The 23,348-nt window shown below is 44.7% G+C and overlaps 4 protein-coding genes across 13 annotated transcripts in view; 1 reads left to right on the forward strand and 3 right to left on the reverse strand.

Moving 5' to 3' along the window:
* CTNND1 (catenin delta 1) overlaps window positions 1-812 on the reverse strand; it is a 53,712-nt gene extending 52,900 nt beyond the window's left edge. For all 8 annotated transcript variants that reach the window (XM_064492311.1, XM_010994331.3, XM_010994327.3 and 5 more), the window contains exon 1: window positions 564-812. The gene's annotated coding sequence lies outside the window, so the exon portion shown is untranslated. The remainder of the gene's footprint in view (window positions 1-563) is intronic.
* Window positions 813-7,785: 6,973 nt separating this feature from the next.
* Window positions 7,786-12,823, forward strand: BTBD18 (BTB domain containing 18). The gene is made up of 2 exons (XM_010994363.3): window positions 7,786-7,909; window positions 10,530-12,823. The coding sequence occupies exons 1-2, from the start codon at window positions 7,786-7,788 to the stop codon at window positions 12,593-12,595; spliced, it is 2,190 nt and encodes a 729-aa protein (XP_010992665.1). The 3' UTR covers window positions 12,596-12,823.
* A 567-nt stretch (window positions 12,824-13,390) lies between these two features.
* On the reverse strand, window positions 13,391-15,240 carry SELENOH (selenoprotein H). Of its 2 annotated transcripts, XM_031459547.2 has the most exons (4): window positions 14,927-15,240; window positions 14,698-14,843; window positions 14,419-14,549; window positions 13,391-13,582 (listed from the first exon to the last, which is right to left on the reverse strand). In XM_031459547.2, the coding sequence occupies exons 1-3, from the start codon at window positions 15,046-15,048 to the stop codon at window positions 14,449-14,451; spliced, it is 369 nt and encodes a 122-aa protein (XP_031315407.1). In that variant the 5' UTR covers window positions 15,049-15,240; the 3' UTR covers window positions 13,391-13,582; window positions 14,419-14,448. The 2 variants fall into 2 exon arrangements, with proteins under 2 accessions (XP_031315407.1, XP_031315408.1); XM_031459548.2 differs by lacking the exon at window positions 14,419-14,549 and having other exon boundaries at window positions 14,927-15,239.
* Window positions 15,241-15,635: 395 nt separating this feature from the next.
* Window positions 15,636-23,272, reverse strand: TMX2 (thioredoxin related transmembrane protein 2). 2 transcript variants are annotated; one of them, XM_010994332.3, is made up of 8 exons: window positions 22,959-23,272; window positions 18,766-18,826; window positions 18,409-18,522; window positions 18,055-18,131; window positions 17,722-17,828; window positions 17,475-17,540; window positions 17,266-17,395; window positions 15,636-16,507 (listed from the first exon to the last, which is right to left on the reverse strand). In XM_010994332.3, the coding sequence occupies exons 1-8, from the start codon at window positions 23,145-23,147 to the stop codon at window positions 16,361-16,363; spliced, it is 891 nt and encodes a 296-aa protein (XP_010992634.1). In that variant the 5' UTR covers window positions 23,148-23,272; the 3' UTR covers window positions 15,636-16,360. The 2 variants fall into 2 exon arrangements, with proteins under 2 accessions (XP_010992634.1, XP_031315406.1); XM_031459546.2 differs by lacking the exon at window positions 15,636-16,507 and having other exon boundaries at window positions 17,268-17,395; window positions 17,486-17,540; window positions 22,959-23,197.
* Window positions 23,273-23,348: the final 76 nt, after the last annotated feature.

The raw sequence follows: 23,348 nt of genomic DNA on the forward strand, positions 1-23,348 counted from the left end.
ACTCTCTGGGGGTAAAAATACCACCATATAAGCTGCAAAGCTCCCCTGCAACTTTCCACTTCCCCAGATTTAATGATAAAAGCGGGAGGAAAACTTTTGAAACAGATGAAGAACCATCTGTATAACCAGCTTCCGACCCGGACAAATTCCTTTCCCAACCCACACGCAACATGCCAAAAAAAAAATCAACTTTTGGTTTGGGCTCTGAAAACAAAAGTTTGTTAGTCTACTCCAGAAAAAATATATATAAAATCAAAGAACACACCAAAGCATAAACTTACGGAATTGCTCTCACCCCTCTGAAATCTACTCATCTCTCTGTATTAGAGAGACCTAGAAGTTTGTTTCTGGATCTTGAATACTTTACCTTTTAAAAAATGTAATAAAATGCCAAAATTCCCCCAAATAAGTAGAAACAAAAATTAATAAATGCTTAAAAGTCACCCATCAGCATAACAGACTCTCTCTTTTTTAAATTCCCTCTGGTTACCGTAAGATAATAATTCGACTTGGCTTATCCTCCTTCACCCGTCTGTACACATATTTTTTTAAAAGGCACACACCTTAAATGTGGACTTCTGAAAACCAGTCCTTTAAGAAAGAAACCCAAGGCTTCGTCAATGTGCTGAGAAAGACAAATCCAGCAAGGTAGATGATTTTTCGCCACCTCTTCCTCCTTTCAGGATCTTTCCTGCTCTTCTTTCTCTCTCTCCCTCTCTCTTTTTTTTTCTCTCAGATCCAACACCTAAAATGGAAGTTGCACCCAGCCAAAGGCTAGGGAGCCTGGGTGGTGACAAACTGATCTGGCAGCCCTACCCCCTCGCTTTCCTAAGTGATGTCAGCCCCTGAGAACTTCCAATAGGAGCCAGGCATAAATCAGGGAGCTGATTTTATCCAATAGGAAGCTTCATTATAGGAAATTAAAAAAAAGAGAGACAGTGAGAGGAGGAGTAAAAGAGAGAAGGGGATGTTTTATATATATATATTTAAAGTGGAGAATATACAATCTCTGAGGAATTACTGCAGAGCTCGGGGGGAAGGGGGACGCTGAAGGAACAGGGGCTTTTTAGAATGGCACGCCTAAGTGCCTTGGTTCTCTTTGACGATAGGGTTCTTGCACCCTCCTTCCTTTCAGGGTGGGGAAACAGAAAAGAGCTGGTTTTATTTGCCTGCTGCTATTTGGTTTGTTGCTTTCCACCCCAAAGCATTTTCCCAAAGACAGGAAGGGAAGGAGAGAGAAATGCTAGAAACAGAACTACAACGTGTTGATAGAATGGTAGGGTATATCTGAGGTAAACTCTCAATTTCATTATTTTGGTTTAAATGCATTAGAGCTAACTAGAAAAAATTAATGCAGTTTTTGGCATCTATACTTCCACCTAGAAGGAAGCTGTATCCACTTGGCTGATGAGGAAAATCACTGTCTTCCCATTTGTCCCCAAATCAAAATAATGTGGGTTTGAGGGGGAGAATAAATGATATCCAATAAACAAGCAATAGTTTTAGAGGAGATAAACAGTACATATAAGGAAAAGAAAGTCTCACCTAGAAAATTCAACTTCTTTGTGAACTTCAAGGTTAAGACAATGTAGTCCATACATTCTCCTTTCACGCTTGACCTAAATAAAGAATTATAACAGGTATTCTTTTTCTGACTTATCTTCAGTATGTGCTTAGACTGTTTGGCCATGAAGGACAGAGACTGGATTTTTTTTTTACACATGCTTGACAGAGACTAGTATTTTATGGTCATTCAATGATTATATGAAAATGATAATGATGACCTGAAAATTTCCTTTTTATTTTTTACTGAAAAATCTAAAGTCTATCCTGCAGACTGCTGCCAAATCAATCTTCATAAAGTTTTTATAATCTAAAATAGTGGTTAAGAGCATAGGTTCTGCAGTCAGACTGGCTCAAACCTTCCTCCTCTGTACTTACTCAAGTGAATGTATTATACACTGTGTGGCCTTGGAAGTTACATAATCTCTCTGACTCGGTTTCTTAACTATAAAATGGAGATAATAACTCTCTCTCTCACAGGACTGTTGTAAGAATTAAAATACACATGAAGTTCTTTAAACAATGCATGACATATAGTAATAAACTCAGTAAGAATGAATATTATTATCAATACCTACCCTGACCAAAAACTTTCAGTGGCTTACCATTGCCCAATAACAGCAATCAACGATGAAGCATTTATGATGTGAGGGACTTTCACTCATTATTTCTAACTTCTAAAACATCACCATGGAGATAGTATTACCACCATTTTACAGGTGAGAAAATCAAGGCTCCTCAAGGTTAAGAAACTTGCCTGAGCTCATCTGGCTAAGAAGTGAACCCGTCATCAGTCTGACTCCAAAGCCCATGCCCTTTCCATTACCTTACACTGCAGTCAGGATAAAGGCCAAGTTCCTTCGATTGTGTTCAAGGTACCCTATTTATTCATGAAATACATTAAAGTAACACTTAGTCACCATAACCTGACCTTTCCTTATCTATCTAAACTGGAATTCCACTCGTCTTCAGCAAGAAAGTACCCTTCTAATCAGGTTATCTGATCAACATCCACCCTCTCCTATTTGGTCTGCAGTCTCATCGACCCTCCTCATATTTGGTCTAATGTGGCTGAAAAGGACTTCTCTCAGAAGTCCTGGAAGACCAAACAGAGATCACAGCACTTGTCTGATGGGCTTTAAACAAACTAGAATGGGAAATGAGTACATTTAACAGAGAAACAAACAGCCTTCAACGCTCATTATCTAAGAATATTTTCCTACTACCTTATCACATCTTCTAACTCTACTTTCCATTTACTCCTAGTCCTACACAGTACATTTAAAAGCCAAAGATGATTTTCAAAGGAAAACAATCAGCACAAGAAATGTTTGTTGATTCACTGGTCCCTAGATCAGAGCCATACTCCAGAAAATCCTGATTTTGCCTTCGTTTTTCGTGTGTGTTTCCCTGTCTCCCCACCAAAAGATAAGCTCTATGAAGGCATTAAATGTCTTTCCAGTTCATGGTGTATCCCCAGAGCTCACCCTTGTATCTCATATTTAGCCACAGATGAATGAATGAATGAAGTCTGTTGACTTACTAGTTATGTAATCCTGGACAAGTTATTTAACATTAATGCATCTGTAGGTAACATTTAGAATAAAATTATACACAAATCAAAAAGTTAACTCAGTGGTGGAAAAGTTGATAAATTTTAAATTTATCTGAAATAGCTACCTCCAAATAGAGCATCACAAGGATTAATATTCACTAAGGGAAAAGCTGTTTATACTCAGTGAATAGAAAATAAAAAGACTAGTTACTCTTGGGTTATTTTGAGCACTTACTGTGAGCCATGTACTTGTCTAGATATCAAGGATAATGAGATAGACAAGTTTCCTGCTCTCAAGAAGTTTACATTCCAGGGAAATATACACAAAATGTTATGATAACTCACAGAGAAAAAAATGTGACAATGAGTGTGTATATGTCCATGAATAACTGAAAAATTGTGCTGAACACTGGAATTTGACACAACATTGTAAAATGATTATAAATCAATAAAAAATGTTAAAAAAAAAAGAAGTTTACATTCTAGTTGGGGTGGGGCAGGGGCTGGGGGAAGAAGATTAACAAATATGATGTGAGGTGGAGGACTATGCAGAGGTTAAAACAGACTGATGAGATGACTTGTAGCTTGTTCTAGATTGGATGTCAGAAACAAACTCTGGAGAGGTGACATTTAAACTGAAATCTGAATGGTAAGAAGCAGCCAACCATGAGAATATACGAGTAATGGTAACTACCAATGTCAAAGCACTGAAGTGTAGGGGCTGAAACATACTGGACCCAGCAGAGCATGTTGGAAATGAGGAGGAAGGGATAGGCAAGAATCAGAATATGAAGGGTTCTATAGATTATAGAAAGGAGTTTTTAACTTTATTCTTAGGTAGAAGAAAGCCTGTGGGGATTTTGAACAGCACGATGACATAATCCAACCCACATTTTGAAGAGATCTGGCGGCTTATGTGACAAAGGGATTAAAGTGGGGGCAACACTGAAAGCAAGGAAATTAGTTTGAAGGTCAAGTTGCAGTGATACAGAGTTGACTATGGTGGTAGCAGTAAAAATGGAGAGAAGTCAATGAATTGAGGATGTGTTCAGAGATAGAGTTATTTTCTATTTGGGTTTTTTTTTTTTCTTTCCTTTTCTTCTCTTTTTGTTGTTTCTGGCTTGTTTGTTTTTAACGCATGGAATATTGCATTAAGTGCTCGATTTTACAACTCTTAAAGTTTAACTTCTCCACCCACAACCATCACCACTTACACACAGAAAAACAAAGTATCATAAAATGGTGAAAGATTAAGAAAGAGTTGTGAAATAAAATTGTATTTTAAAAAGAAACGTTAAAATGACTATACAGGGCAGCGCACTGTGCTGCAATGACTCTACTTCTAAGAGAAACTAAAACTATGAGTGCCAAGAATAAATTCTTAAAATCAAAAAAAAAAAAAAAAACCACCAAACTCCTGGCTATCCATACAAAGAAAAACAAAGTATTTTTATTCCTTTCTACCTTGTGGTGCCTACACATTACCATCCAAAGTCTGTCATTTTTGAAGCCCTGGGTAGGATGGCCCTTTATCATTCCCCTTTAGAAAAGGGATTTAACTAAACACAAGATTTAACTAAAATGGATTTTTTTAAAAAATGAATCCTCACTACTTCTTGAAAATTAATCTAATCTTGATAACAATATATTCAAGATGGGATATATTTCTTCACAACTCCACAGAATCACCTAAAGTGTTACTGGATCTGCCTAATCAAGTCTTGATTCCAGTCATGGATGACACGAACAAGTAATGTTCTGCCTTTTTTTTCCTTGCGTGCTGGCTTTCGTGTGTGTGTGTGTGTGTGTGTGTGTGTACTGCTGACAACATCTAAAATCGGTCCTCCTGCTAAGATTTATGTCCTTTCACGAATTGCTTCCTCTTCAAAATATGAGAACGGCAACCAAAAAATGTCCTCTGTTCCTTGTTCCTCTTCCATCTTAAGAGCAGAGGCCTCAAACCAGGGAAACTATTACCTGACTTGAAAATCCACCCCACCCCACCCGCATATTTCAATCACATCAAATCCTTTCTGAAAAGGTGTAAGAGCTCAATAAAGGTAGAATTGCACGCTCTCTACTACTCACCCCTCTGCGTTTTGTCCATTTGCAGGTTTCCCTTCTCTTAGGCATCGTCCTTTCCGCCTCCAGCTGGCCTCAGCGGGGGCTGCTCCGTGTTAATTCACCACATTCTGTCCCCGGTGGCGGTGGATTCGGCCGGCGCGGTCCAGAGCTGGACATCACGGGACATCCACCTGAAGCTGGGACCTGGGTCCCAATGTGCACAAGGAAAATAACTGCTGTCCGCATTTTTTAACGGGGACTTGGCATTCTCTCTAAATGTTTAAACTTGAGATCATTTAAGTTTTGATATCATCACTGAAAACAGCTGTTTCCCGTCAGGAATTGTGCTAAAGGAACCAACACCGGAGACCGCTCCAGACGTAAAGTTCTGGTGACCTCCTTGGTCACCAGGTCTCGGAGATTTGGGGCTGGAGTGGAATCTGAGAAAAACTTGAATTTAGAAACTAGCCCAAGGACCTTGTTCCAGAACATTCCTGGCGTTAGCAGACATCTAGACTAGAAACATGGCGGACAAGGTGCAATAAAGACATCCAGAGGCCTACTCCTCCACTCAACCTGTTGCGCTCTTGGCAGTGGCCAGCCATCCGCGGCCTCGTCAAAGGGAAGCCAGAGGTGTCCCGCCACCGAGGAGCCTTCGCTACTGGTAGTCCTGAGCCTCTCTGGGGTGTGTTTTCATCAGGTGCCGAAGGTGAAGACGGCTTCCAGAAGAATTCCTCCCAAGTGGGCCCTTCCCGCCTTCCTCAGGCATCTCGACGGCCTTCCCTCCGCCCTCAAGTCCCTCGAGACTTAGCCTCCCGCTCAAACGCTCCTCCTCCTGTGATTGGCTCTCCGAGGAGCCTCGGCCAATGGGGATGACGTATTCTGGCTGACGTAAGCCCGAGGGCTGGAGGGGGGAGGAGGGACGTCGGGCCCCCGCGACGCACCGTGCGCGAGGACGGCGGCGCGAGGTGTGTGGCGCGGGTCGCGTGGCCTCAGGCCCTCGCTGTCACCACCTCCCAGTGCATGAGGGGGCTGGGGCCCGCGGCGGGACGAGGGCACCAGAGAGTGGCTACAAAGCCCGTGCGGCCGGAGGTGACGGTGAGGGTGAGCCTTGAAATCGGGCTTTGGGGATCCCCACACTCCATTCCCAGAAACCCTTGCGCCGAGAGGTCTCTCTTCTAAGGAGTTGGGCCCCCGTCTGCCAGAGCGTGCCGGGCGCCCAGCTTTGCAGGACCTTCCTTGAAGTCCTGCTGTCCCTGCCAAACCCCATTACCTTGGTTCTGGACGGGGAGAGGAACCCTCAGGATGTCGTGCTGCTTTGTTCAGCCTCCCTGCCCAAGGCTGGACTTTGGGAGGAAGCAAGGCAGGCTGGACAGAGGACCCAAGCACAGAAAGGCGAGCAGGAGCATCCCCTCCCGCAGAGCTATTCCAGGTTGGGTCTGGGGGCAAGGCACATTGCTGGTGGATTGGGAAGCTTCTCCCCCCTACCCCCGCGCCTCAGTTTGGGCCCTTGCAACAGCTGCCGTCCTCCATCCCATCTCTCTGGCTGGGATGGAATTGAGTTTACAGTTTCTGAATTTACCTTTCCATTCTGTTCTTTCCTGATAATTTGATGTGCACTATTTGGATCCTCGATGCCACCTGACAGAAAACTGCATGCCAGGAAAGGAACACCAGCTGTGCAGGGAGTGTGGGCATCTCAGTGCAGAAAGCTGGAAACATAGTAAGCCCGAAGTCAGAATACCCACCTTAATTAACCTCGCTTCATTGTTAGCCAGGTAATTAACCAGATTGACAGACCTAAAGGTCAAATTCTTTGCCAGTTTTCAGGCAGAATCAGGCTCACTTTGGTCAAGAAATCTGAACCAAGGGTGGCAATATTATTTCTGTGAGAGACCTTCCTACCAAGTTCAGCAGCTTCTTTTCTTTACTGTGCACCCTCTGCTGGTTAGTGTGATAGAGTGAGCTCAGAGAAAAGGTGTGTACGACTTCCTAGAGATCATTTTATACTCAATATTGTTTGGTTAAAATGTGTTAAATTGGGGAGTACACCCTTCAAACTCTGAAATGTGGTGCTCAGGAAGAGTATGAGTAGTCAGCACTGTAGGAGTTGAGTCTTAGTGATAATGTGAATGAGGAAGGTTTAAGGATAACAGCTCCATTTTTGGAGGGCTAATTTTGTGCCAGGCACTCACAGTGGTAAGTAATTTTACCTCTGTTGACTCATTAAATCTTTAAAACAGTCCTACAAGGTAAGGACTGTTACAGTTCCCATATCCTAGATGAGAAAAGTAAGGCCCAGAGATGTTAGGTCATTTGCCTGAAATTATACAGGTAGGCCAATAAACAACACAGCTGAGATGGAAATCTAGTCTATCTCTGAACCCCCATATGTAACCACTAGGATATTCTTCCATAAGACACCCTTGGCACAATTTCTGGGTTTATGGTTCCTCAGTTCATGCTGTTGGCTCCCACTTTCAAAATTTCCCTGCCATTTTAAAGACAAAAATCAAACTAGGTATAACCATATATCTGAAATGTATTATCTCACCCACAGGAATCTGATCCATGAAAACCTAGAATTTTGTTAAGAGATCAACATGTGCTCGCCTGCCAGTACCAAAATCCTATACAGGAATCCCCGGTTCCTCCGGTTAGCTTTTCTGCAGCTTCATCACCAGCAACAGAGTGGTGTGTTCTGTGATGTCCTTCTGCAGGCAGAAGGTAAGACACTATTGGGGACTCAGTTGAAAACTCACCATGGATTAAGATAAAATGATTTTAGGTCTCGGCAGTGAAGGACAAAGCCAGTAAAATGTGTAATTATTGCCTTTGAGTGCTGTAAACTAATTGGTAAAGAGCTATTTCTGGGACAATTAGATTTTTCAAGAGTGAAAATGACACTATGCTCTTTCTCTTAAAAAATGAAACCAATTGTAAGGTTTTGTAAGCATAGGAATTCTATAAAATGTGAATAATACCGTAGTGAAGATTGTGTTAATGTGTGCAAAGCACTTAAAAACAGTACTTTTAACGTTCTAAGCACAATGTCAGTATTAGATGATACTGTTACATATTTTCTTCCCAAGCTGTTTTAAGTTTTTTACTTTTCTCCAAATTGATGGCTTTTGTTGTTGTTAAACCTACAAATATATAGCTTGTTTCCCACCCCTTCCTTTACACTTGAAATGTTAAATCAGCTTAGGGTACAGCTTGGTATAGTGTAAAAGGCCCAAGACTAGGAGTCAGAGTTTTAAGTCCTAGTTTTATTAGTAACAAAGTCACAAATGGGCAAGTAACTTCATCCCTCTCCAGCTCACTTTCTTCATTTATCAGAAAGGAGTATGAAACCAACATTGTGCAGCACTCTACAGTTTGCAGAATATAATTAGTATAGTATCTCCTTTGATTCTTGTAACAGCCTTATAAGAGACGTAATGTCATATAGTTCCAGTTCTACACAAGTGAACTGAGGCCCACAGTTAAGTGACTTGCCTGTTGGTTCTCTTAGTGCAGAGTTGGAATTCAATCCTTAATTCAAAATAAATTTTAAAAAAGTATTAGTTGCCTGGTATATGCTAGTATACTGTACATAGATACGAAGGTAGTCCTTCCTTATAAGGAAACCATGTAAGGGAGAGACAAATAACCAGTGCATTCAGATAACTGGGCAGTATAATAAGTAACACATTGGGGTAAGTATAGGCTGATAACGGAGCACAAAAGAGGAGCATCTTTCACAGAATTGAGGAGGTTGGGGGATAGGGATTAGGGAGAATTTCTTGGAGGAACTAACCCCTTAGGTAAATTCTGAAGGACAAACAGAAGTAGGAAGAAGTGGGGAAAGATATTCCCAGACAGAGAAAACACTATGTACAGAAACTTAGAGATGTGACCAGGGATTCATGAGTGGTTCATTATGACTAGAGCACAGACTATAAGTGTATTGATTGGGGATATGGCTGGAGAAATTAGCAGCAGTGTAAGGTCTGAAGTTGGTCTTGTCCTCAGAACACTGAGACATATATTTAAAGGTTTTAAAAAGAAAGTCATGATAACTGCTTTAGAAACAGCAGTTGGGCTGCAGTGAGAGTTACTAGATTATTACTGAACCAGATAGGAGGCTGTTTTGGAATCCAGAAGAGTTTAGATTGAACAAGGCATTGAGAGTAGACAGAAATGAATGGCTTATGAGCTGTTAAAGAGCATTTACAAAGCCTGGTGCAGTTAAGAGCAGTACAGACTGTAGCTGGGCTGCGATCTTGTCCCTGTGACCGTGGGCATGTGAGCTCACCACGCCAGTCTCCTCTGTGGTAACAAGAGCTACCTCAGAGGGCTGCAGGGAAGATTAAATGGATTAATATTGCTAAAATCCCCAGGTGCTTGGCACATAATACTCAAGAAATATTAGCTTTTATTTTTAAGTTAATGTTTGATTAGATGGAGTAGGTAGGAGAGAAGGAAGAATCAAAGATGACTTCTAGTTTTCAGTCTTGGGCAACTGGGCGAATGTGATAGCTTATTTTGAAGTAAGAATTGGTAAGTTCTGGAGTGTGGGGGATGATGCATTCGCTTTCCAGAAAGGTTGCGTTGGAGGTACTTGTGGAACATCCATGTAGTCTTGCAGGCTGTGGCATGTCACTATCTCAGAAAAGATATCTGGGCAGAAGTAGAATCTGGAAATCATCAGCAAGCCTCTGGTAACTGAAGCCATGGGGGAGACTGAAATTGCCCAGGAAGTGCCCATAAAACGAGAAGGTGGCTCAGGAGAGTGGATACCAGGCAGAGGATGGAGCTCAGGAGAGAACTGGATCCTGATTGTCTATATCCGAAGCCCATGCTCTTTCTGTTAGACCACAAGCAGCTTCTATGCAAATTTTTAAACTCTTGTGTGAGTCAAACACATTTATTCAGCAAGTATTTGATCCCCTACATTGTGTCAAGCACTGGGTATACTTCAGTGAGCAAGACAAACATGGTCTCTGTCCCCACAGAGCTTGGTTTAGTGAAGGAGATGGACAGTTACAGTGCAGAGAGCTGAACGCTATGACAGCTACAGAGTACCTCTCTGTACCTGGGAGCACCTAACCTGGACAGGGGATGGGGTTGGGGAAGGGCTTCTGAAAGAAGTGATGTCTAAATAGATTTTGAAGGATTAAAAAAATTGAATTAACTAGGTAATGGCAGAATGTTCCAGGCAGAAGAAACACATTTCTCCTTCTATTTATATTTCCATGGAGGGAAACTGAGAGGAGGGGTAGCATATTTAGGTAGACACATGTCTGCTTAACCCATGAACATGCCAGTCTGTATGAGGTAACAAAGTGTTTGGGTTTCCCTCCAGGTGAGGCAGTCCCAGCCCATTGCTGCATCCTGTCGGCCTGCAGCCCTTTCTTCACAGAGCGCCTGGAGCGGGAGAGGCCGGCTCAGGGTCGGAAGGTGGTGCTGGAGCTGGGAGGCCTAAAGATCAGGACACTTAGGAAACTCGTGGACTTCCTGTACACCTCAGAGATGGAAGTATCTCGAGAAGAAGCCCAGGATGTGCTTTCTGCTGCTCGTCAGCTCCGTGTATCTGAGCTCGAATCCCTTCAGCTAGAGGGTGGGAAATTGGTGAAGGCCCCTGAAGGCCGAAGACTGAACCGGGAGTGCTTACAGCCTCCCAGTGCTACACCTATCTCTGCCAGGGTGGTGGCGTCCAGCCCCCGCCTGCGAACTCCACTGCCTGTTACCCCAACTCCCTGTTCTTTTGAGACAGTGAGATTGAAGATCTCAGGGAAGGAAGAGGGGTCCCAGGAGAAGAGCAACCGACAGAACGTGGAGAACTTGTCTGGCACTCTTCTGCTCAAGAGGAAGGCCAGAGCCTGCCCAACTCCACAGGAAAAAAGCTCTTCACCATCAAGCCGCAGCTGGGGACATAAGGAGAACAAGAGTGATCCTGCCCTTGGTCCTACAGCACTTTCCCCACCCAGCTTGTACCCCTCTGTGGATGAACAGCTGTTGCCCAGAAAGATCAGGCTGAGTCGCTCAAAGCCCTCTCCTGATGTCTGTATATCCAAGCCTGCCAGCCTTTTAAGCGGACCCAGGTCAGTGCCCACAGCCCCTGGCCGGCGTCTTTGGAGGCAGAAGAGTATAAAGAAAGGAGCGCCAGAGGACAAGCTGAAAACAGAGCGAGCTAGTCCTCTGCAGAGCACCTCAAGCCCATCTGGCCTCGGAAAGACGAGCGGGAGCAAGAAGCGGAGCCCTGAAGTCAGGGCACCTAACTCAGACTCTGCAGAAGAGGGGCAGGTTGGAAGAGTGAAACTGCGCAAGATTGTCAACGGCACCTGCTGGGAGGTGGTGCAGGAGCCTCCCCTCAGAAACTCTCAAGATAGCCCTCAGATCCCAGAACCTGAAGACTGGGAAGAGCCTCCAGGGACGCAGCCACCCTCAGTTAACAAGCAGGAAACGTCACCTGCCAGAACAGACCTGTGTGAGGGCTCCCCGGGGTGCTCTAGGCTGCAAGACATCCTGCTCTCTACTAGCCGCTCCCCACACCGCCCAGTGGTGAAGTCTGAGTTCGGGTCCAGCCCAGAGATGGCAGGGAAGGAACCTGGACTGGCTGTTGACTGCAGAGAGCCCTATGCGTTTGACACAGCCCTACTCGGGCAGCCCTGTGAAGCCGAGGAGTACCGAATCACCAGTGCTGCCGCCACCAGTGAGCTGGAGGAGATCCTGGACTTCATGCTCTGTGGTTCAGACATTGAGCCACCCATGGGGTCTCTGGAGAGTCCCCGGCCTGAGGGCTGCAGAACCCCTAGTTACCACCTGACAGAAACAGGAAAGAACTGGATAGAAGGGGAAGAATGGTGTTTGCCAGACATGGAACTGTGGCCCAGGGAGCTTGCAGGACTGGAAAAGGAACCTGTTGGTGAGAACAAAGGGCCAATTGAGCCCTTTAGCTCCCTTGTCTTGCCCTCTGAGAACAAAGAGCCAATTGAACCCTTGAGCCCCCTTGTCATGCCCTCAGAGACGAGTGAAGGGGAGGTGTTTTCAGTGGAAAGCTCTTGGTCTCCAGACCTGGAAATTACCAGCTCCCAGTCACTGGATGGTCAGAGAGACAAGCTTCTCCACACTGACTCCCTTGACCCTCCCCAAAGGTCCTATGGGGACCTCTCACCTCCCTGTTCAAACTGGGTGGAGACTGGGCTGGAAGTGTCCCTACCTATGGATGAGGTATTACACCCTGCTCCAGAAGCAGGCAAGGAGGTATCTGGCAGCTCTGAGTTGCTGGGTCCACTTCCTGCCAGCCCTGAAGAGGAAGAGATTGACGTGGTGGACTGGTCGTCAGAGGGGACTGCGCCCACGGATATTCCCTCCGTATGGCCCGACCCTTCCTCAGAGTCAGAAACAGAGGTAGACATACTAACGTAGTGGAGTGGGGAGGCAGGTTGGAGGCACTGGGAGGGTGGGAAATGTTGGCTAGCAAAAGATACACTGACAGGCAAGCACATGCCCTGTCCTCTTAGCACAAGGGGCAGTTGTGTCCCTAGCTCGCTCTATAGGGCCTCTCCTTCCTTCCCCAGGCTTTTGGAGCCAGGCAGAAGTAATACCATGGTTAGAAAATTATGAACTTGAACCACCTTACTTCTTTATAATCTATTTTCCAGTTAGTAACAAACAAGCAAAACAATAAACCGTGTGGTTGCCAACTCTAGTGGGTCATAGGTAATAGCCAAAGCCAGGTCTCCCAAGTCATGAGGCATCTAATCACCACTTATTTAGGAAAAGTTGAGAAACACCACTCTCTGTGGTGGGCATTCTGTATAGAGAAAATGTTCCAGAAGGTATGAAGCAGTGCTGAGGTGGAACACTAAGTGGGGTGGGAGGTGGAACACTAAGTGGGGTGGGCGTGACGGGATGTTGTCCAGTACCTACATGTGTGGCTTATTCATTGCCAGTATGGTAAGCCAAAACCTCCGCAGGGGCCAGGAAAACATACTTCCATCATCACTTCCAAGAAGTGAGTTGAAAGACAGTTGCTTTTTAAAAAATAAATTACTTTCCCCCCATAGTTTTTACAAGTATTTCAGATACTCTAACGGGGACCATAGGAGTTCCAGGTTAATTGGTAACCTTAGGCTATGAAAAACACAAGGGGGAACAATCCAATAAGGCTGGTTTGCCACGTCCCTTGATGTAACATTAAGTTTTACTTTATGACCCATATTTTCATATCAACGCAGACACTTTATTTTAATTTTTATTAAACAAAATCCAGGAACTTTTCAATGCCTTATTAGAGGGTTGCCTCACTACTGAACCATCATTTCTGGAGGGGAAGAAACCATGGCTTCAGGTACATGACTGAAGTTTGGCCATGTCCCGTCATAAATGCTCCAACATCACCAGGGACCAAGGCTGTGAAAATGAGAGGGGAAGATAAGTTAGAGAAGGGATCCAGGCAATCATATATAGTCAGTCCAAGGAAGACGACATGTCCCCCACCTTTAAACCTACAAACCCAGGAGAGCTCAAGGATTGCGTCCTCCCCCCAAATCTCACTCAATATATCAAGTCCTGACAACATGCCACAGCACTGTATGAAACACTAGGGATAAAGACAAGGTCAGATCCCGTGACCAGGAGTGAGGGTACCATACTGCAGGGTTATCTCACGGGGTTATAACAGAAAAAACACACTGGTAACAACACAAGAGGACAGGAGTATTCCTGAAGTTAATACAGATTTGGCTGGTAGAAGGGGGAAGTCACGACTCATACAAATAAAACAGTTGTGAATGATTTTGTTTCATTCATAAATGAGGTAACCGGTTCAGCGAATCAAAACGTGCCATCAGGGATGTAGAAGATTAGTTTTTTTTAACAAATATAAATTAAACTGGTCCATACCCCGAGGGCAACAATTAACTGCATCCCCTAAGGACACAAATTGCATTTCTATAAAGAGTTATTTACATTACCACCGGTATTCCACGCCTTAGGCTCAAAGACGGTGAAATGAAACAAGGTAGTTAGCATAGGGCGCCCTGGATAGGAATAAGTTTTTTTGTTGTTGCAGACTTCAGTTTTTCCCACCAATAAAAAGGGGAAGAGGTATTCCCACTAGAGGAAATCCTGAGAGTAGAAACGAGTTATGAAAATGTATGTCCTGTGTGAAATGAGGGGTAACACTAAGGGCTGCTTCACAAATAGGCACAAAATCAATCCATTCCTCCTCATTCCCCATTTCAAACCTCAGAGTGAGGACTTCCGCCCAAACCTCCCTACGAAAGGTACTTCTTCAGCTCCTCCACCACCTCTTGAGGCTCAGGGAACTTAAGTTTGCGCGGGGGCCCCTTCTTAATCCCAGTCCAGAGCTCCGCAGCTGGGGAGAGACCGCGGAAAGCGAAGTTACTTTAGAATCCACCAACATCTCCCCGAAATCATCAGGTGGCGGCGGTCTGAGACCGACCTTCCTCGCCTAGGACCGAAGCAACTCCCCGCCCGGCGCCCCAGACCTGGGCCCCACTCACTGCTGCCGTCGGGGCGCAGCAGCGTCACCTCGAAGCTGCCCCTCCGAGGCTTGGTCGGGTTCACCTTCACAGGAAGTTCCGGGGCCTCCAGGCGCAGCGCCTCGCTCAGGGCCGCGGCGTTGCGCCCGTAGACGCGTCAGCTCGTGCTAGAGAGATGGGGAAGGTCAGAGGCTGGGGCCGTCGGTCTGCGGCGCCCCTGCCCGTCCCCGGTACTCCCCAGACCCCTCACCAATGCTCGATAACGACACTCGCCTCCTCCACTCCCTTCTGGCCGCTCGCTGGCTTCTCCCGCTTCTCGGCCGCCGGGACCGGCGCCGCCTCGGCCTTTCGCTTCTTCCCGCGGGGAGCCATGGCGCCTGGGGCCCGGCTGGGAACCGAGCCGACCTAGGGCGGGAATAGGGTGGAGATGCGGTCACCGGGCAGAGGCCGGGCCCGCTCCGAGCTCCAAACCGCGGGCCAGAAATCTGGCTCCCGGAACAAAACCTCCCCAAAGCCGCAGAAAGCGTGGCGCAGGGCGCACACGTGGTCTGGAGGCGGGACCTTCGGGCACAGGCACTCTGCACGCAGAGGCGGGGGCGAGGCCAGACCGAACCACCAGTGCTGGCGGTAGGGGCGACGGGGTAGCTCGGAAAATGAGCCAAGCTTCACAGGCTTTTCTGCAACCGCGCGGCCAGCTAAACGGTGTGCACCATGACCCCGCCCCTACCCAAACCTCGTTCCTGGAACCCGCGGGCCAATCCCAAACTAACTCCACGTTATACTCCAATTTAATAACTCTGCGGTTAGGGAAACGAAAACTTCAACTCTCCCCCATCCTGGGGACCAATGCGTGGCATCTGGTGAAACTAATCATGATTGCCTTTCGAATTAAGGAGACGACGGCGATTCCTCTGCAGTTGCCAGCCATTCTCATACAAGAATAACACACAAAGGCGCAATCAAAAGTAAATGCCAGTCCCTTTATTATGGAAAACGATCAACTGGGTGTAGGGAGTAGCAAGGAGGGTAAAAGAACTCCAACCCTGTAGGTCCCACCACACAAGGTAAGTCTGAAAGGTCTATTTCCCTTCCTCCCAGTCTCCATAAAGTAGAGAGATTATTCAAGACTATGTTCTATGAGAAAACTCTGGTTAGAGGTTTCTCCTTGGGACCAATAACAGTTAGGCTTATACTTTTTAATGCAGGGCACAGACCAAGCCAGAAGGGCCTGGAGAAACAAGGGTCCTTGAGGGAAAAAAAAATCTCAGCACTAACTCTGCATCTGGGCATTTTATATTAGGGTTTAACCTAATCTAAGTAGGCTGTGTAGGGCCACTAAGGAATAACGAAACCAGAGCGTGGTGGAGATCTGTGAGTGGCACACAGCAGCTGAAACACTGGCCCAAGCTTGGAGGGAAAGCATTTCCCCCGTACCATGTAAGATCTTGCTCTCCCTCCAGTATAGGAGCAGGCCAGAGAAGTGGAGGCCTTCCTGGAGGGTACCTGTCATTTCCCTGAATGCCTCTTAAAAATCAGAAGCAATACCCTGCCCTACCTAGGCATAGCCAAACAACGAAATATAAATAAAAGGCCAAGGCCTCAGGCAAGGCTTGTGGTTACAGAAAGGGCAGGGCCTCAGAGGCGCCTGGGATCCACAGGAGAGGAAGCACTGAAGGCAGGGATCCTATTTGTCCTTCTTGCTCTCCTCATCTGGCACTGCAGTAGGCACTGGGGCCACAGGCTGCTCCTCGGGGATATTATCTCCAGCCTTTGATAGCTTCTTGGCCCGTTGATATAGCTCATTCAAGTTGAATTCTCGGATCACATTCTCCTGTGCCAAAGAGATGAACACATCAGGGTTCAGATTGGAAGAGAGAGTTCAGAGTCTGGGAAGCACAGCTGACCCTTGAACAATGCTGTGGTTAGGGTCACCAACTCTCGCCGTCAAAAATCCACCAGTAACTTATAGTCAGCCTTCTGTATCCCACTTCCTTCAAATCCGTGGTTCTGCATATGTGGATTCAGCCAACCATATGGATCGTATAGCACTGTATTTACTATTGAAGAAAATCCACATGAGCAGACCTGCATAGTTCAAACCCATCTGTTCAAGGGCCGACTGTATTTAGACACAGTCTAGGAAAGGAGGAAGCAAAGGTCAGGAATCTACTCTGACCTAGCTCTCCTTTTTTGGGTACATGGAAAAGTCAACCAATGTTTAAGTACCTATTATGTGCCAAACACTGTGCCAAAAATTACAGCTACATTATTTAATGTAATCTGCAAAACAGCCTGTGAGCCAAGTGCTCCTGTCTCCAACTTACTGCTAAGGAACCTAAGGCCTGTAGACTGTAGATACAAGAGCCACTGAGACTGAATCTTCACTAATAATTGTTCCCCCATACTAACAAGTCTGGTAGGTGGTAGAAATGTAATACAAATTTGCTAAATGAATTCACAAATGAGGTCTAATAACTAGTCCACACTCTCAAAGCCTGTGCGCAAGTAGCCAAACTAGGAATCAAACACAGGTTGGGCTCCAAAACTCATCCACTGTTCTACACCCTTCTCCAAACTACTCTTTTATACCTCAGAGAAAGTCCAAGAGACAGCTCGTCCTTTCTTGTCAATCTGTGGCCGCCGCATGACCTCCTTGCCACCTTGGAACAGGATCAGGGTAGGGAGCTGCTTGGTGAGGGGTGACGTGCTTACTTTGTACCTACAGGGCCCAGAAGGTACTCAGTAAATGCACCTGTATACATCACTCAAAGTGATTCCCTGCCCAGGCCTTTACCTACCGTGTACTAACATCAGTGTAGCGTCCAACGTCCACCTTCCCAAAATTTAGCCCTGCACAGTTGTACCTGAGAAGAATATATTACTTAACATAGTGAAAGAAGAGGGAATGAGTCAACAAAAGTAGAAGTACAGATGTTAGGGGTTGGGGATAGGAGTGTCTTTGGCTGCAATGTGCAAAAACTCAAGGCCAAAAACTATGGGAGGGGAAGGTACAATTTCCATCATCCCTCCCTTTGTACTACTCACTTAAGGGAGAGGTCAGCGTAGATAGGGGCAAATGATTGGCAGTCATTAGACCAATTGGCAAAGAACTCCACAATCCAAGTGACCCTCTTGTCCCGCTCCAGCTCTTCCTGCCACACACAGAGAAGAAACAGTGAACTGGATCACACAGGCTACTGGAAAGATTCAGACCTTAGCATCTAATTCCTCATCCTGGCTTCCCCACACCTCTCTCCCCTAGATCCCAAAATGAACCACAGTTCTGAAGCACTGTTGTTCCTCCTACTGAGAAGAGAGCACAACTACAAAATCAACCCACAAGGGACCCAAGAAACAGAAGGGAGGAAGAGCACTCACATCAATGGTTTTATCATTGAAGTACTTGATGTACTCAGGGCCCATGTACAGGGGGGGTTTGCATGTCATCAGGAACACTAAACACAGAAAAAAGGTGTCAGAGGAAACATAAGGCCTTGGGAAAGGGATTTACTTTCAAACCAACTCAAAGATTTCAAGCACCAAAGAGTGCATTTTGTGGGCATACGTAGACCACTGACACACCCCCTTCCTCTTAAAATAAAATCTCCATAAATTCTTACCAGTTGAGCCACACACATGATTAATCAGGTACAAGATGTGGAAGAAGGGTATGGGGAATGTGGTTTGGGGTTAGAATTCGGTTCCCACAAAAAAGTCTTACAGTCTCCTTACCTATGCAGAGTGTGATGTAAAGCAGGCCCATGCGAATATCCAGGCGGAAGAAAAGAATTGCATTGGCCACTTTACTAAACATGAAGATGTTGCCTATATGTTGCTCCACAGTGACTGAAACACAAAGATGTCACAGGTCAGGCTGGGCTGCAAGGTCCTGTGTCCTATTATTTGCCCCTCTTCCTGGAGTACTTTGAAATGGAAGGGGGGAAGGGGCTAAAAGTCCAAGATCAAATTCAGCCTTGGCATGAAATGAGGGACAAGTTCATAAACAATACCCCTCTCATAACATGAACGAAAGCACCTTGGAGGTCATTAGGCCTAACCCTGAGAGACTGAGAAGCAGGCTACACTTACTGGACCTGCGGTTCTTCATCATCACAATGGCACTGAGAAACATCAGGATCTCCACTTCTCTCTGGAACAGAAAGTGACAGGAATGCCATCAACAGAAATGACTTGTGTGAGCAAAGGACCCAGGCTGGTAATAAAAGCCAGCAGAGATCCAAATGGGGAACAGTAACAACAGAGAAATAAGTGGAGTCAGCTAAGGTGTCGTGGGGAAAACAGCAGTCAGAGAGCTTCAGGTTCTACTCCTGCACAGGCTGGATGGTGCCTTTCAGCAAAGCACTTAACCTCTGAGCTTTGATTTCCTTGACTGAACAATATCTATTTCAAAATGCTGTTGTGGGGATTAAACAAGACAATGGGTATGACAAAGCTGTATAAAGTATATGGTGTAAAACTGTAAGATATTACAAGCAACTCGGTATGACCTTGGTAAAATAAAACTTTTCCAGGGAAACTTTCTTAGTAATACTCCATTAATACAACATATTTCATTTGTTTGGTTTTAAGTTAAATCATTCTTCTCTACCTAATATTCATAGTGTTAATCCATGCACCTTTAATATAATTTGAGAGGTGAAGGAGCCCTTTCAAAGCTCTCACAGGTCCTTTTCAGTACCCTTGGCTTATAGTTCTTTCTCATCTTCTAGAATGTAAGCTCCATGTGAACAAGTGAGACACAAAATAAACATGACAAAGAAAACAAACAAGATAATTTCAAAGAGTAAAGACTGCAATGAAGAATAAGCACCTGGTGAGAGAAAGCATGGGAGGAGGGCCAACCACAGACTGAATGGTCTAAGGCCTTCCATATCTTTCTGTTTATACTACAAGGACCCAAATCATTATTTCAGACAGAACTAATCAACTTCGATTTACAGTTAACAGTCAGGGACCTAGGTTCTCAGCCTCAATCGCCAATAAAAAGCCTGACTGGAGTTAGATATGGACATGTAAAGTAGGGGGTTGGGAATGTAACAGACCTTACTAAATATTACATCTGAACAGAAATTAGGAAGAGCTTCCAAGAATGAAACTGGATTAGAATTGACTCTTGTAATTGTGGAAAGATAAATTTTTAAAACGTGGCCATTCAGGAGATCAAAGGTAGGACTAAAAGGAATATACTCTAGAGAATGGGTCTGTGACAAAGACTGGCCATGTATACGCCAAACCATATTTCCTTTTCCTCCTGGGCATACTGCAACTAGACTTCCTCATTCTCCACGCAGCTAGGTAGAACTGTGTGACTAGTACTGCTAAGTGGAATGTGACTGAAAGTAACGTGCCATTTCTGTGCCCAGGCAGTTGAGAAAGGGTATGCCCTCGTTACCCAGCTTTTTCTTCATCTGCTTGCAGGATGATGCTGGGATGACCTTAAAGCCATTGGCTAAAGACAGAAATAAGACTGGGTTCCAGAATATCTATATAAATCAGAACCCCTTTGGTGGTTCTGCTTGTTTATTTATTGTTTTTAAACCTTTTATTAAGGAAATTTTCAAACATACACAAAAGTAGAGAGGATACTGAAGAATAGCAGAATATGTCACCCCCAAAATATGCCACTCTGGCATAAGGATTATTTTAAGCCTGAAGGCAAATTAGAAGTAGATAAAGAAAAGCACCATGCCCTCCCACTATTTGTCTAAAAGTAGGACATAAAATTTCAAAGTGGTTCCTCCAACCTTCTCTACCAAGGACAAAATTAATCAAGGAGATAACTTTAGACCATATCAGCCTGGAGACAGCACCAGAGGAATCTACGTAACAAACTAGTCTTTATCTGCCATTAGTTTACCTTTCCACAGTATTCTGCTCTTGGAAGCCTAAAACTGCTTTCCTTTGTTCTGTCATTGCTCCACAAATGTATTGTTCTTTGTTGAAGATACTACATAAGCGGGAGTTCTAAGCCACCCTTTGAGTTATTGTTCCCTGGGTTATCTCCCATGTATACAAGGTATACATGTTAATAAACTTGGTTGTCTTTTAATTGCCTTTAGTCTGTCTTTTATTACAGGGGTCTCAGGCAAGACCTCAGAAAGGTCAAGGGAAAAATATTTTCCTGTCCCCTACAATACCGTAACGGACCCCTGTTACTCAGCTTCAATAGTAATATTTTGCCAGTATGGTTCCATTTCATCTGAGTTACCCATTTCTTTTGCTGGAGAAACTTAGAGCAAATTCCAACTATACCATTTCACTTGTAAATACTTCTGTGTGTACTTCTTACAGATAAGCATTGCTTTTTAAAAACAAACATATTATCATACCAAACAAAATTAACAATAACTCCTTACTGTTATCTAATACCTGGTCCTTATTCAAATTCAGAGGGTAAGAACAAGTATTAGATTTTGTACAACTTTGTACAGTTGTTTGTTCAAATTAGGAATGAGCAAGCAAGATCCACAAACTGCGTTTGGCTGATATGTTCCTTTGGTCTTCCTTATTCTCTAAAGGATACCTGCTCTTCCTTTTAACCCCACACCATTCATCTGTTGAAAACATTGGACCATTTGTACTGTCAACTTTCTGGCTTTCTTGGATTTGGCTGCCTGCATACTCATGGTACATGTTCTGACAATGATGATCCTCTGTTTCTCGTATTTCTTGCAAAGTGGTAATGAAATCTAGAGGTTTGAATACAATGAGATCCAAACCTCCTGCCAAGAATATATTATAAGAGGTACGAGGTACTCCCCACTGAATCACTCCAGAGGACATATCAACCTTTCAACTGATGGTTTTAGATGATCATTGCATAGATGTATTATTTCATCAGGGGATGCTACATGATTTTTAAATGCTATTCCTTCTGCATATATTAGCTCAAAATCTTTTAGCAGGAAATCAACATTCCCGTATCAATTATTCGGTTACTCTGACAATATATACAGGAAAAGCAAAATGCTTGATTCTTTCCTATTACCTAATAAAGTAGAAATAAACTTATTCTGTTAAGCCACTGAAATTTTTAAGTTTACTTGTTATTGAAAACACTATTTATCTTAATATCTTAACTTCCCAATCACCAAGGTAAATCAGCAAAACACAGATACTCCAAGAAAATGAACATTGGCTACGAACCCTAAGTAATTAAAAAAAAATTTTTTCTAACAGCATAATAATATAAAGTCTTACAATATTTTCCTTACAGTATTAGAAGAGCATAAAAGAGAAATTAATTGTATAAACGGTTCCCACTTTTATTAAAATCTGTGTTACTATCCACTTATGTTTGAGTCCCATTTTAAAGTGGTATAGAATATCAGATAGAAGTAGGATCTTTTGAAGTAGCATAGCTACATTTGAGTGAATAAATAACACTGTTTGGGAAAGGACAGAGGAAGTATGAAAGAGTGAACAGGGATGGAGAATAAAAGCAAGGGAATGGATTCTGTTAAAGGCTAAGGCTCATGTTGGGGCTTGGGAAAAAAGACAAAAACTCAGGGTGACCCTCCTTCCTCAGAACACAGATGTGACTATACAGCAGAGGGCGTAGAGCTTCAGCCTATTTTTCAGGGTGGTCACTCCACTTCTACTCAGGAAGTACCGCAAGAGGCGTGAGATATATTTCTTTACAACGTGTTTTTTATAATTCCATTTCAGTAGGCCTCACAATTTTATCCATTTTTACATTCTCACGATGCAGCATAGTGCCTAGCATACAGTGCTCACTCTGGAATATTAATTGAATTAAGAAATGGCTGATTAGAATGTGCTGGTACCATGGCCAGGAGAGTGGTTTCAAGTCCTAGCCAGTCACTAGTTGTGTGATCTTGGGCAAGTCACCTAACCACGACGAGATCAATTTCTTCATCAATAAAACGGGAATACGACTACTTGTCTGTTTTTTTTTCACTGGTTCCTCAAGAGGCTTTACATAACGAGCAGCTCCGTAAAACAGTGTACATGTGTCGTTTGGGTAGGACTGTTGACGAGTATGAATGGCGAGATGGAAAGGACCCTGCACTCAAGAGTCAGAAGACCCGGGCTGTCGGGCAGGCTAACCGGCTGTTTTCCCACCTTAAACACGAAGTTTAGGCCGATGACGGTCCAGGCCCTACACTCCTTAGTCTGTTAGGTTCGCTACAGGCTCGGAACCTCAGGTGTTCTCAAAAAGGCGAAACTTGGGGCTCCGGAAGCAAACGCAGGGGCAGGGACAGTCAAGGTCGCGGGGTCCCAAGGCGGGGGTCGCTCACCCAGTCGAAGTCACACGGGTTACCGTCTTCGCGCTGCGTGGGGAGACTGTCGCAGACAGGGGGCAGCTTCCTCACGAGTAGGAAGGCAACAGAAAGCAAGGCTGACAGAAGGTAGTAAGGTCGGGCCAGCCATCGTGAAAGTCGCGGCACCGAATACACAAGAGCAATTAAAGGTGCCAGGACCGCCATCTTTTCGGCCCCTGCGGCGCCGGCCGCTCATCAGCGTCGTAGGTCTGGCCCCGCCTCTCCCAACACAGAGGCTTCCATTGGGCCTAGTCTCAGGTGCACCGCCTCTAGACCCGGAAGTAGATCTCTTATTGGCTTCCATGGCAGGTCAGAACTGAAAAAAGGGGATTTGATACTTTATTGGTTAATCTAGCTGTCGTTTTT

The sequence above is a fragment of the Camelus dromedarius genome, chromosome 12 (assembly GCF_036321535.1).
Source record: "Camelus dromedarius isolate mCamDro1 chromosome 12, mCamDro1.pat, whole genome shotgun sequence".
Taxonomy (NCBI): Eukaryota; Metazoa; Chordata; class Mammalia; order Artiodactyla; family Camelidae; genus Camelus; species Camelus dromedarius.

What these genes read in the sequence shown, in the direction of transcription:
- BTBD18 (XM_010994363.3), top strand. Translation starts at nt 7,786, where the DNA reads ATGTGCTCGCCTGCCAGTACCAAAATCCTATACAGGAATCCCCGGTTC. An exon ending in TGTCCTTCTGCAGGCAGAAG is followed by an intron (nt 7,910 to 10,529) that starts GTAAGACACTAT and finishes GTTTCCCTCCAG; the next exon opens with GTGAGGCAGTCCCAGCCCAT.
- TMX2 (XM_010994332.3), bottom strand. Translation starts at nt 23,147, where the DNA reads ATGGCGGTCCTGGCACCTTTAATTGCTCTTGTGTATTCGGTGCCGCGA. An exon ending in TACACTGATGTTAGTACACG is followed by an intron (nt 17,396 to 17,474) that starts GTAGGTAAAGGC and finishes TGGGCCCTGTAG; the next exon opens with GTACAAAGTAAGCACGTCAC. An exon ending in TCTCTTGGACTTTCTCTGAG is followed by an intron (nt 16,508 to 17,265) that starts GTATAAAAGAGT and finishes TCTTTGGCACAG; the next exon opens with GAGAATGTGATCCGAGAATT.